Source organism: Falco biarmicus, chromosome 7 (assembly GCF_023638135.1).
Source record: "Falco biarmicus isolate bFalBia1 chromosome 7, bFalBia1.pri, whole genome shotgun sequence".
Taxonomy (NCBI): Eukaryota; Metazoa; Chordata; class Aves; order Falconiformes; family Falconidae; genus Falco; species Falco biarmicus.
Window position 1 is genome coordinate 49,918,747 of NC_079294.1, and position 14,140 is coordinate 49,932,886.

Consider the following 14,140-nt stretch of genomic DNA (forward strand, 5'->3'; position numbering starts at 1 on the left):
CTAGTTACCTAGGAATCAAAAAAAAGCCTAATACACTCTACACTACCTGTTCTTCAAGGCTTTGTCTTTGTTTAGAATACTCAGCTAATTTCTGTGACTTTCTGTGAGATAAAAAGCAAATAATGTACTTTCCTAAATTTATTCTGCCATGCCATTAACCTCTCAGACCATGTCAATCAATCACTTAATAGGACAGTACTCACTTTCATGAATGGTAATTGTGGAGCTCTCAACCAAAGCTGACTTTCAGAGTTTATTACTACAAATACTATATAATGCCTTGGTGCTTTGGAGTTCCATATCTTGCAAAATAAAAAAAAACCCAAACACAATTGTTTTTGCACACTTGTCCAGAAAGTGCTAAATGCATGTTGCTTTTTTTGAATCTTCTTTGGCATCTGTATGAGATGATGTCTTTGGTTTATAAAAGCCAAGAATGTTGCCATTGTACATTATGTACATTGCATACACTGTTCACGTTTCAAGAGTTGTTATAGGTGGCCCACAGTAATTAATAAATGGACAAACACAGAAAGACAGAATATTTTAAGTTTTAATCCAACAAATGAAGAGAGTCTCAACACTGTAAAATACCATTGTATTGCTAATGCTGTAGAATTGTACATTAAAAACAAGTATTGTCTATAGATGTAAAAATAGCAAGTCTTATGATACAATAAAACACTTTATAGAAACCATTTAAGTTGAAACCTCTTAAACAATTGAGGCATTAATCTAAGTGTTTCTCCAAACGTATTAAATAAAACACAGTTAATACTGACTCTAAACATCCCCCCATCTTCCCCACTCCCCACCGTAATTATACTAATTAGAAAAAATAGTAGTCTCTCAAGTTATACTACGTTTTGCATTCTTTCAGAACCATTTAGATTCTCCACTTTCTTCAAGTACCACAGAACAACTCTTCACGATACAGTACTACCCCTGGAGTAATTTATTTCCCAACACAATATTATTTTGGAACTAAGTAAGATTAATCTTGAAGGCCAGAAGAGGCCCAAGGAAGTCTGCAGGAGGGCAATTAAGTTTTGAATGCACATTATTTACACAAATATTAGTGTACTGTAATTACAGCATAAAACTTGCAACATAGCTCACAGGGGCTTTTAACAAAAGCTCCAAATGAAAGAAAGGGAAGAAAAACCGATTACAAAATAAATAATCTAAAGTTCTTCATGATAGAAACGTTCATCGTGAAGCTGCCTACCATAATCCGTCGCTTCACTGTTAAGAAACAAATCCTGGTTCTTAAGAATTTCTGCTTCAGAAAGCTTTTTATCATCATTCAAATCCATTTCTTCAATAAGGTGAAGAGCCTTTAAAATAAATGGAACACCATGTGCACAGTTAATAGATACTAGCATTTATAAATAATGCTTTTAGAATGGCTTTGTCAAAGTCTTGCCACACCACTACTATTTGTAACAAGCTAGGCAAGATTTTACATTCAGCAAAGAGCCTTTCCTTCCTCAGTTTTTTTCCATTGGCCTCTTTTATTTGGTGGCAAAATCATAGTATTAAACCTCTACCCTCACTATCAATTCTAAAGCAACAAATCAACGTCAAACCCATAGCTTTACTTCGAGGGCAGAAGACAGTATTAAACCAGAAAAGATTAATCATCTTCCTGGCAGCCCCTTGTCCTTGAAATCCACGGGTGAGTGCAGTACATGTCTGTCTTCAGTGCATCATCTGCAGAAAATGTAAGCTAGCATGTCAGCTAGAGCCCCTGTGTTTTCAGAGAGCCCCTCTGGACGTTCAGGCACTGAATGACAGCAAGTCCTTGATGTGTGGGACCTCAACTAGGATTTGAGCTAATACAGTCTTCAAGTAAGCATACAAACCTTCTCCTTCCTTGCAGGCAGCATCTAACATGTTCTGTCCCTCACTAACAGAATCCAGCACACTCTGTGTAACGAAAGATATTAGATTTCTGTGAAATCTACACTCTATTTTACAAGGAGTTTAAAATCTGTTTATCTAAGTTGCACTGGGGATGAGCATCCTCTTTCAGAAGTGTGCACCAGTTATCTCAGTCACATTCTTACTCTGTGTCTGACAAGATAAGCATTGCTTACAGGTTAAGCTGTAGGCATGCTTGCTTTCCACTCTGGAGGCATCTGCTGTGCTAAGCCATGTTCTATTCCCTGAATGTCTGGAGACACTTTTCCACCATATGTGCATATTAAGAAAAACCAAACCCAAAACAAGAAAGGACAGACAGAGATTTGTAGCTGGATATTCTCTGTCTATTTACGATTTGCAAAAAAAATGCTCCATGGCTGTAATTCATCATTAAAATGTAACTAGAAAGTATGTGATGTGCATCATGAAAAAGGGTTTTCTACCTTCAACAGTGGACAAGAGAGCCATCTATGCATAGGAACTTCAACTTTGGGTAGCAATTCATGTTTTCCCTCATTTGCTGAAAGTAAAAGCCTGCTTTTCTGAAAAACTTTTAAATACTAAATCGTGACTGTCAAATGAAACTGCAAGTTAAAATAATTCCCAGATCTTTCCTTATTTATGTATTATAAAAGGAAGTTCAGCAGTAAAACAAGAAAACAAGTGCACAATTTTTCAGCTGCAGCTTATTCACAAGTACCACACAGCTGAAAGCTAGCAAGCTAGTACAGCAGCTCTATCCCATCTATTATTCCTGAGAAAGAGAGGAGCCAGTATTACATGGGTGGGTTTTTTTTCCTTTGCTAAACATCTATTAATACAATGATTTAGAGAATCCTTCTGTTCCTACTTTTTCTGATTGGTTTGGTTCCGTGTAACTGCTTAGTGATTTTTGTTAAAAATTAACTATTACCTACATTTAAGCTGACTACACCACCAAAAAAGGACTGAACAAAATAACAGGGACTAATGTCAGCCAAGCAGATCTTAAAAGCACTCTGCATGGTAAAAACTAAAAGTTTATTAAAACAAAGCATCTTGGTAAACATATAATAATTCCTGCAAATGGAATGCATAGTAATTTTTCTCTTGTTATGTTATTTAGTTACCAGGTTTCTCAAGTCGTTTTTGAAATGCTGAAATGAAACTGCAATATTCAGCTTTCAAGCAGCAGTTTATGACTTAAGTCAATGCTACCTTCTCTTTAGAACAGGTGATGATGCTAAGCCCTTATATTAACTGAAGAAAAATAACAGCACATTAGAGAAACAAAGAAAAAAAAAAGATTTCTTCGAAGCTAAAATTTGAATAAATAGCAAAGAACTGCTAAAAAAACAACCAACCAGCCAACCAAGCCAACACAGGTATGAATAGACTCAACACCATCCAGAGCCGATGTCAGAACAGTATTGTTTCTGCAAAACAGGAACCAGCCAGCCTCAAGAGTCAGACGTTAAAAGTCTGTGCAAAGACTTGCAGATCCACATTTACAAAAATATTACTAGAGCAACTTAACAGCTTAGCTTCCTACAAGGTTAGATACGTGAGCTCCCAGTGCTGTGTGCTAGCCACATTGCTTTTTCTGTCATCAACAGAGCTGAAAAGGAAGAGGTGGGACCTCAGTAACGAGATGCTCCAACACAGCAGAAAAGCTATACTATTTGGCACAAAGCATCTCCCCTCTTTACTAGGCATTATGGAGGCATGGGAAGACCTGTTGTTCCTGCCATTCTGAACACCAAAATCCTCCAGTGCAAAGGAAAGAGACTTGGACCAATCAAGATAAAAAGTTACTAGTGGAAAGGCAGAAATCCTCTCTGCTGCAGTTCGTGACTGTAAAGCGTGCTTACTGAAACAGGTTATTCTGGAACACTCAGTGCTTCTACTGCCTGCTACAAAAAAATACAGACAGCTAAAATGAGAATCCACTTAAACCTATTACGATGTTCTACCCCTGATTAAACCATTTTAATTATCATCACCAAAGTTTGCATTACAGCATCTTGAATCATGGAATGCTTCCATTTCCGTGTACTTATGAAAAGACAAGTTTTTAGTTCTACAAATTATGGTGATTTATGCAGTCAGAAGAATCACAATCAATTTTTGTTTCAAAACTATGCTGTCAGTATACAACAGCTTATTTTAGTAGTGTATCTCAATAGATTTATCTACAATAATGAAAAAATAACCCATTACAACACTGTACCTTTAAGTCAAACCAGATAAGCTATTTAAACCTGTAGAAAAGCACTTTGCCAATTTACAAACGTTCATACGATTAATAGGAACTTCAAATTTGCCTAATGCAGTTCAAGGACCTGCATTCTTTGTCAAACTGAAACAAGGTTAAAAATACATGCAAAGATCTACTAAATGTTCTTTTTCAACTACTAAGATATGATAAATCTGAATGCATCTATCATTTTGTTGTGATACTTTCAAAATTAAAATCTAAACAGCAATCAAAACACATACCTCCTCTTGTGCAATACCCTGATTATTAGGTACTATCCAAGACAACAGCTCTTGCGGGTCCAGTTTTCCATCGTTATCCTTGTCATAGTCATTCACAAACCGATCCTTCTCAACAAGTATCCATTCTGGATCTTCCCTTGCAGCTAGTAAGACACATTTGTAAAACTGAAAGCCACTCTTTACCTTAAAGCAGATGTTTTCACCTTTTGCCCTTACCAAATTCACTTAATCTCATAAAACATTAATATGAAAGTGATCTCACTACACAAAGACAAACCTTACAGACCAGTCCCAATAGATTAAATCAATGCATCTGTCTACATATGAAAAAAATATTTGTATAGAATAAAACAGGATTTTCAAGCTAAGATAATAGTAAGACTGTAAATTTACAGTAGAACTAAGCAGACATTTAATTCAAGGTTTAACATCAACTGAACTGTTTATTTTAGTATCTCCACAATTACCCAAATTGATAGTGGAGAAAGCATACTTTCTATCGACTGTGCCGCCAAGGAGATGGTTTCCTACTTATTGGGTCAGCTGATATATCAGTAGGAAAAACACTGAATAGGTATCTTACATCTGCAGTATTTGTCTTGACGAAGTTAAGATTACTCTCTCCATTAATGTAAAGCAATCGTGTTGCAGATAGCACGTGGACAGTACCATGTGACAGCAATATGAGCTGTACTACAGGCCTCAGACACAGGTCATCTCGGCACTTAAAGGAGGGAAAAGCCTTAAAGTGTCCCAAAAAGCAGGCAAATAAATAGTGTTTTTCAGTATGTGGGATCATGAAATTATAAGGCCATACGAAGTTTTTGGTAACATTCTACTGTCAATTCCCTTGCCTTAACATCAAGGGAGGTCCATCTGCGACAGGTAACAGAGAAGGCAAAGCTCTTGATTAGTGCAGGCTCAACAGTCTCAGGCCAACACTGCAGGCTTTCAAATTAGTTTACTGTCTAATTTTTTTGTTTTCTAAAATAACTGGAATATATCCAAAGCAATTTCATTTACTGTTGTTATTTATTTGTTCATTTGTATACTTGTTTTCTATTATGCGCTGCTATTGCATACTGCAACCTAGCCAGCAGCCTTAAACTTGTCTCTAACTCAAGAAATTTAGAAGCCATTCATCAAACTGATAGACACTGCAGACAAGCACGAATAGATATTAAGACTTCCTAAACGTTATGAAAGTCAAAAGTAGTTGGCATCGCAAGCAGATAAATAAGAGTTTAAAAATAATTAGGTTGCTACTATAAAAGAACAAAAAGACTGAAGTCTCTCTCTTTCCTTTCTACCATCTAGCTTTGCAAGCAGATTATCTCTTAACGTCACAATTCACCATACACAATTTGTTGCCAAAACCACAAGACAATTATGAAATCAGACCCACCATGTAGTTTATTAGTCATTTCAAAGTGTGCTGTACAAATGCTTTCTGCAGAAGAGATGGCCATTTGGAGAAAAGTTGATGTATTTTCTACAATTATAGCTGATTCTGAATTCTTGCTAACAAGTTTTAATGACAAAGCTGTTATCTTCTCTATTACTGCAAGGACCCTAGCAACAATTTGACTCCTTTCCAACAAATCTGGATAGACTGGCTTGCAAAAGCTTTTTTCAAGGCAGAGCAGGAAAAAGATAAAGAACCCTGCAGCTGCATCAGAGATCTATTGTTTTACTGGCTCTGGCAAACAAAGATGGTTATAAAAGGTGAAAATCCAGGTGGTTGATTTGAGTGATGAAAAACTGACTGTTCCCCAATTTCTCCATATTCTCATGTGGCTTAAACATTTTCTCCTGCTAACATGCTAATCCACACTTAAGAACTAGCACTCCTTAGGACCAAGCAGACTTTCCAGATGCCTCAAGCTACCAGTCTTTCTGGAACTGGAGGATATATCTGCCTTATCTTGCAGCAAGTAAAATACAACATATAAAATATTTCTCTATTAGTGACATAGTTAGAGAAAAGTACTGATAAACACCAGGTAAGTGTTCTTTTTCTTGCTAAAGAAGGAATAGGTAAGTTTAAGGAAGGGCAAGCGTGGAAAAAACAAAAAGTGAAAGCAAATAGCCTTTTGATATCTGGTACAGTGAGAAGGCTCCTTACACTTCCCCTCCACCTCCTGAAACACACAGAGCTTCCATCCTTCTAACGCAAAGCTAACAGCTATCACTTTAAGCTGACAAAAGACCCAGGAAGTTTAACCTTACATTCATACTGGCGGGTTTCACAGATGTGTTCAGTTAGCAAAACTGCATCTTATTTCAGCTGCATACCTAGTACATGCTTCAGTCTTTAGGAAAACAATACGTAACGTGCAAGGAAACAGTGGAATGTGCTATACGCAAACTACTGCCAAATACATACAGGGCAGACTGAAATAATGAGCTGCTATGCCCAGTACCAGGAAACTGAATTACTCTAACAGACAGGGTAATGTTACTCAGAACCTGTAGGTGGAGGTGTGTGAAGCTGAAAATAAAGGTGCATACAATTCACCCCATTCCAAAAGCTTTTGTCTGTTCCTTCCTTCATGCCCCAGCCCCTTTTCCTTACTTGGGTCTCTTCTGTAATCACCAAGGAATTCTTCCAGGCTAACAAATCCATCACCATCTTTATCATGTTCTTCTAAAGCCTCCTGAATGACAAAGTCCTTTTGTATATATACAAAAAGCAAAAATAGCAGTTTGTGAAGAATTAGCAACTTTCAATCAAGAGAAACAGCAATAAATCATTTTATAGCAATAAGGTATTCTTTGAAGTAAAGACTCCCTCATTTCAAATCTGCTTTTCTGTTTTATGCAGCCTAGTCCAGTGATTGGCTCTTGTGCAACAAAACAAATGTGTTCTTAGGAGTTTAGGATGTCCGATCTTATGAAAACCAAATCTGAAAGGTGTACAGTGTTGGAATCCTTCAGCATAATTCAAAAATACAAAAGTAGCTGAGACACATGAATTTGTACAAAGCTGTATCATCTCATTTCACTGTTCTTTTTGCATGTGATATATTCACTAATTTGCATTTTTTCAACTTCTAAGAAACTGTTAGGAAAACTGGTTGGTCTTCTGGTCCTGTGTTTCCCAGTGAAGCCAGTGCGCCTGTTCTCACAGTTCTGTCTTTTCTTGTTCGTCCATAATCAACAGTTATGTCAACACAAACAGAGACACTGTTTGCATGGCACTCCTCCTGGCAGCTGGCTCTGCAGCATCAGACAGCCAGAACTGAAGCTCTATTGCAGAAAAGCACCAATGTACTTTTAATTGAGGTCAAGTGTCAGTACCGAGCTGGAATGGCACCAACAGTCATAGCAGTGTTGAAACACATGACCAGCGACAAAGTGTTCCTGGCTGAGATAATAACCCCCCAACTCTGACCATAGTGCAGTCAATATTAAAGCTTCATACAGCCTTGAATGCTCTTTTTTTTTGGCCAGAAAAGTGTCTACTGTGTCCCTTTAAGCAAAGTGAGAGTAACCGGCACTTGGCCCTTTTCCTGTGCAGAGAAATCTTTCCTGTAAGTCCCCCTAATGGGAACTGAACTCTGACATAGGCACAAAACTTCTTCAAGTCAAAATCTCACTGATGTATTTCCAACCTAACAGAGTTTAGAGATGGTTAAGGCATCCCAAAAGTCTGGGATAGTTGTGCAATACTAGTTCTTGAAACAGATTTCAATACTGCTCCAGCTCCTGACCTCCAGCACTGGATCCACAATGCACTACCTGATTTTTAATTTGGTCTGTAAAAGCAATACACATTAACTGCTCAAAAGCACACTTCCTATAGTACTGGGGCTAAAGCACATTTATTAACAAGATGTTGTATCTATATACAGAGGCTGATAAAGACACTCTAAATCTTACCGTCATATACTCCACTTCTTCAGGATGTTCAAAAGCAACAAATTCATCCACATTTAGATCAGGAACATCATCTCTATTAGCTTTTTCAAAACGCTTTTTCTCCTTTAAATGAAGCTTAGAAAACATATTTAGTTAGAGCACTTAATGAAAAGGAAAACCATTTTAGCAGCTGGCTGTAAGCTCCATTAGAATATTGCTTCACATTACCTATTCATATTATACTGATGTTATATTTTCATTACAAAGAGCTCACCCAGAGCAATGAGGACAGCATTTTTAATTGAGGTAGTTTTATTCTAAGAATCACATAAAAACTTTCTTTTCAATTTAAGGAGACATTTAAAACACAGCAAGGCTTCAAAAACACAAAAGGGAAATACATGAAAAGACCAAGAAGTCTTGTCTTTATACATGCATCCTCTTCTAAAAGTCACTGATTCCCAAACTCATCTAGTGGAGTATAATTATTATAATTAATAGTAGCCATTACAAATTCCAAAATTTAATTTTAAGGGCATTTAACCTTCTGGATCCATACCTGATTTCTGTCAAGGGCTGTTTGTAGTTCAAAGAAGATCGTGAAATATTATGTATGTAAAATGTCTTTTCAGAAGCCATTTTAAGTGCTGAAGGATTAGACAGATTCTTTTAATACAAGACTGCTGCCCATTACATCTGATCATATTTCAAAGCACAGTCACTTCTCTAATCCATTTTAGGTATAAATATTGGCATGCCTTTTCAAAATAAGTAATATCCACACTAAGCAGGCAAGCTCTTATTTCTGAATGTTGTTGCACTTCCTGTTTCTGTATTCCAAATGTAGAAAAATATTGTATTTCTTTTCTCGTTTCATTTCATACAGTCTCTTCAGACAAAGTAACGACCCACACCATTGATAACTGATCTCTACTCAAACTGCATGTGATGTGAACTATAAAAATTTTGGAATCCTGTGATTAAGCCCATTGTGCCACCAGTGTGACTCTGATCTGGGTAAGGGAGTGGCCAGCAAACCACAGATCACAAATGCTTTAAAAATAACCATTTGAAATTGTACTTCCTAGTTTATATCCTATTTATTGACACTTCTCTCAAAATTAGGCTAACCTGATTAATACAGAGCATAACATGTAACAAATAAAGTATAAGATCTTAACTATTCTGCAAAATAATTAAATGTACTTTTGAAGAAAAGCTGACTTTAGGTGAGAGTTTAAATAGGAAGGCAATTCAGAAGGACTGACTACAGAAAGCATTAGGCTGCAACATGAACTTGCAGAGGGAAAGTCTGTTTTTTGAAACAGGATTAACAAGGCTGCCACCTTCTGGTAAATTCATGGTTACTTGATGACAATTCTAAATCAATGCCGTAGTCTTAACTCTTCCATTTTGATCAGAGCAGGATCACCAATTTCCAAATGTAAGGAAAACGCTGAAGATGGCTGACATACGCTTGTACAATGCTGCTAATTTTGCTCTTTACAATGTATGTTGAAGAAGTCAGCAAGCATGAAAACCTAGCAAGCAGTCAAAAAGTATAGCGTAAGCAAGTGAGTAGGCTCTAGCTCAGCATGTGTATCTATAATGGCTGTATCTCGAACATGGAATCAACACTTTGACTGGTAGTTCCATTTAAAGCCTGGTTTTATTTAAAAGCTATGTAATTAGCAACCTCCAAGGTGCTACAATTTTTCAGTGAGTACAATCCCCTGTCCATTATCTATTTTAGCTTCAGTTCTGCCAAGATCCTATATTATCTACTACTACTTTTCTAAAAGCAGCCAAAGCAATCCTCAAAGGGGGGAAAACACAAAACAAAACAAACAAAAAAAAACCAACAGAAAACCTCAGGCCAGAATAGTCACTCTCTTTTTGGGAAATATTTACATATACTTACAAATGTGTAACTTGAAAGAAAAAAAGTTTTGCAGTGTGGTGATTCTTGGTGAACATTTCCCCCTGTCTCTCTTGCCTCTTTCCACTCTTAAGTATCTGCTTGCATACATTAAATCAATCCATAACTTCTGTTGTTTATACATACAGTTTTAGCCATCAGAGTTGCATTTTGATTGCTGAAAATGTCTGAATTGCTATTGCTTTCTCTATGGGTCTCTAACGGACAGAAAATGCTACAGCAGGCAATAGCAACACCCCACACCGGGTACTTGAGAAATAACTGAAAAAGTGGATAGAACAGTATAATGAAGAGGGTTAAAGAGCACAAGCATTTCCTTTACCTCCACCACCAGTGGTACTGGCCTCTGCTGAAGGCAGGACACTGGTTAGGCTGCAGACCTAATCTAATAGATTGCCATCTTGTTTTAAGATGATGGCTGCAGACAGTGCTCTGTGGTAAGACTGTCAATAGACATACTCTGCTCAGCTAGCAAAATATACTCGGGAGGTACAATTTCATTCTGTCTTTGTTTTGTTTGTAGCAGCTTTAATACTCCATTACTTTCCTTCAATTATTCCCCTATCCCAGATAGATGAAACTGTTAAAACATGTGCCAGCTGCTACTGTTTCTCTACCCATCTTATTCCATCAAAATAAAGCTTAGAGAAACTGATGCTGAAACATTTTACCTGTCGAAATGATTCTTCTTCTTGATCCTCCAAGACAGTGTCCTCATCAAAATCAATTACACGATCGTACATTTGCATATTATACTCCTTCCAAGACACTAATCCATCACTATCTTTGTCATAGTCATTGAAGTGCTGCTTAGCTTCTTGCATAACATAGTGTTTAAAAGACTGCTGTATCCAGGAACTCAGCTCATCTGTGGAAAACATTAAAAAAATAATAAAATAAAACCAGCATCATCTGCACTATAAAACCTGTAAAGATACCACAGGTCTATTCAGTCTGTAATGTACTCTGCAATTCAGATGTAACCATATAGGCAAGAAGTTAGTTAAAAGCAAAACAATCCGTTTCCTCCATGCTATGGCTTTTTTCAAGCTAACTGAATGAGAGAATGGATCACAGCTACAGCCTTTGGGTTTACTTTTGTAGTACCATTTCCCCATTGATATCCTTAGGCTAGAATTACAGTTACTTTAATCTGTCTTCTACTGGTGCTGCCAGAAAAAGCATGATGCGTCCCTCTGATACACACGGGAAGTGGCAGGAAAAAATTATTACAGGTAGCGTTCACATAGCTATATAGTGAACTGGATCACTAAAAGCCTGTAAGAAGAGTCTTACTAGTTTTCAGCTGAGAAAGTACCCTTATTTAGCTCACTGGGACATGAATGATGGAGGAATTTTTCTATGTGAGGGGACAAAATATGGTTTTAAAGACAAGATCAACTATATCTCTTGAATGTCTTTCACATAATGTGCTGAAACTAATGAACAGCAGTTGTTTCAGTGTTTCTGCATCTGATGGTGTAGAGTTGAAACAGTGTGTAAATTTGGTGGGATGGCTAATCCCTGTAATAAACAACAGGCAGTTCACAGTGTGAAAGCTGGAAGGGAAGAGGCCTTAAGTATAGAAATCTCAACCGTACTCCACCCTCACAGTATATATTGTGCCTGGGTTTCAGTCCAATGGAACCTTGCCTTACCATCACTTCCCAAAGGAAAACTCACAGTGGGATGTGTTTTTACACTAAGAAACTTAGGGCATCAAAGCTTTTTCAGCTCTGTTATTTGTCAGTGTATTGCCAAACACTGCTTGAGAACTTTTTACTTATTAGCGGTGTCTCCATTTGGAAGCTAACAGTGAGAGAAGATGTGATATATTAATACCACTTCTGTAATATTACTTAATTCTGTGTGTGTGCTTGTGCGAGACTCTTGGGTTTTTTTTCAAAATCGCTGCCAAACAACAAAAGTACATTTTTGTAATGAGTTTTAAAATTAAATTAAGAAAGCATCATGATGGTGTTCTGAAAGAAAGGGCCGGAGTTTAGCAGGGACTTCACAAGTCTGACTGACAAAAGCCTGTCCGAGAAGAGGTATGTGGCACTACACCGTGATGAAACGAACACACAATCCCCCTGTGTCACCACGCAGTGTTACGGCCGCCATATACTTCCTTTGTCTCTCCAACATGCCCTCCGAGTTGCACAAACAGGGTCTGAAACACAGGAATCCGCTCGAGTCGAGGCGCCTCCAGCCCGGCAAGGCGCAGACCCCGCGCAAAGCCCGTACTCGCAGCTCGGCGCCCCGCTCACCCGGGCGCCCCGCGGCCGTCGGGGGCCGCCCCCCACCGCAGCACCGCACCGCAGGGGCTGGGGGCGCCCTGCGCGCGCGGGGGCGCTTCTAACGCCCTGGGCAAGCGCGTCGGTGTTTGTCGTGAGTCACCGGCGGTTCCACTGGGAGCGCGCACTGGTTGCCGCCCCCGCCCCTGAGGGCGCGGACAAGGCCCGCGGCCCGCTCCCCGCCCGGCCCGGCCCGGCCGCTCCGTTACCCGCGGTGAGAAGCCCGTCCGCGTCCGAGTCGATCTTCTTCACGATGGCCCTCAGCCGCCGCTGCTGCTCCGCCGGGCTAAGCCGCGCGTACTCCTCCGCCTCCTCCTGCGGCAGAGCGAACCGCGCGTCAGCCCGCCGCTCCCGGGGCCGCCCCGGAGCTGGCCCAGCCCGACGGGCGGCGGAAAGCGTCCACCCCGCGGCCTGGCCGGCCCGCTCCCGCCCGCCGCCGCGTCCCGTCCCGTTCCCCGCCGGGGGCCGGAGGCGCCGCCCCCACCTGTCCGCCGAGCAGCGCCTCCCGGTCGTAGTCGGCGCGGTGCTGCCCGTGCGCCGCGCCCAGGGCCGCCAGGGCCAGGCCTAGGGCGAGGGCCAGGCCCGGCGCCAGCAGCAGCGCCCGGCGCCGCATCTCGCCCGGCGAGCAGCGGGCCCGCGGCGAGGGGCGGGGAAAGGGGCTGTGGAGGGCGGGCCGCGGCGGCGGGGTCGGGGGCGCGGGCTGCGCCCAGGCCCGGGCCCGCGCCCCTGCGAGGCAGCGGCGGGCCCGCGGGGTACGCCCAGCCCCGCTGTCACTCGGCGGAATCCAGCCGCCGGCCGCGCAGGGCTGGTGCGGGAGCGGGCAGGTCGCCCTCCTCCCCTGCCGCCCCTTCGTGCTGCAGCGGCGGGCGGCAGCGAACGCTGGCAAGGCACAGAGGATTTTCCAACTTTCCAGCACCAGAGAAGCCTGGCAGACTGCGGCGGCTGCTACCAGAACTTGAGACAAGTATCAACTGACCCTGGCGTGGGCGAAGACTGCCGGGGAAACGAGCTGTGTCAAAAGTTTCATACCAGGAAAGAACAAACGTCCCTCTTGCCTGGGGACCCAACTCGCAAGTAACACTTTCAGGCAAAGTCAAAGGGAAGCACTGCTTTGTGCGCGTTAACAAGCCGGGTCGATACACATTTTTGTAACTGACCCACACAGGTAATAGAAAAGAAAGCTGTAAAATAAATTTAACCTCACTGACCGCTCAGACAAACTAAAGACATGTCAAGTAAATGAGCAAGGGGCCGCTCCAGGAATACCATTCCTAAGAGCTGTCACAAGAAACCAGGATTGCTCTGATTCTGAGCACACTGAGGTCAAATTAATCATTCTTACTGGACTAATTGAGATTTATGTAAGACCACTGTCAGATTTGTTGTTTCTCCTTTCAATATTAGTGTATTTGTGGAACTCCTCCTTTAAACAGAAAGAAATCAGATTAACCTACCTGGATCTCCAGAAACGCAGCTGTTGCCAGGTTTAAGCAGCGCCCTCAGTTAATGGAGGTTGTCCGCTGGGCTGTCCTACCTCTTCCGTGGTGATAGCTCCGGTTAACCTCAAATTCTATTAACTGTGAAGAGCTACGACAGTTCGTTTTGAAGATCTGAGAGTAAAATACTGCAATAAATCAGT

The 14,140-nt window shown here is 40.7% G+C and overlaps 1 protein-coding gene across 2 annotated transcripts; it reads right to left on the reverse strand.

Annotated features, from left to right (window-relative positions):
* Nucleotides 1–535: 535 nt before the first annotated feature.
* RCN2 (reticulocalbin 2) lies at nucleotides 536–13,353 on the reverse strand. 2 transcript variants are annotated; one of them, XM_056347588.1, is made up of 7 exons: nucleotides 12,986–13,353; nucleotides 12,711–12,816; nucleotides 10,876–11,072; nucleotides 8,287–8,400; nucleotides 6,980–7,076; nucleotides 4,405–4,547; nucleotides 536–1,337 (listed from the first exon to the last, which is right to left on the reverse strand). In XM_056347588.1, exons 1-7 carry the CDS (start codon nucleotides 13,112–13,114, stop codon nucleotides 1,185–1,187), a joined length of 939 nt encoding a protein of 312 aa, XP_056203563.1. In that variant the 5' UTR covers nucleotides 13,115–13,353; the 3' UTR covers nucleotides 536–1,184. The 2 variants fall into 2 exon arrangements, with proteins under 2 accessions (XP_056203563.1, XP_056203564.1); XM_056347589.1 differs by having other exon boundaries at nucleotides 8,287–8,388; nucleotides 12,986–13,352.
* Between the last annotated feature and the right edge of the window lie 787 nt (nucleotides 13,354–14,140).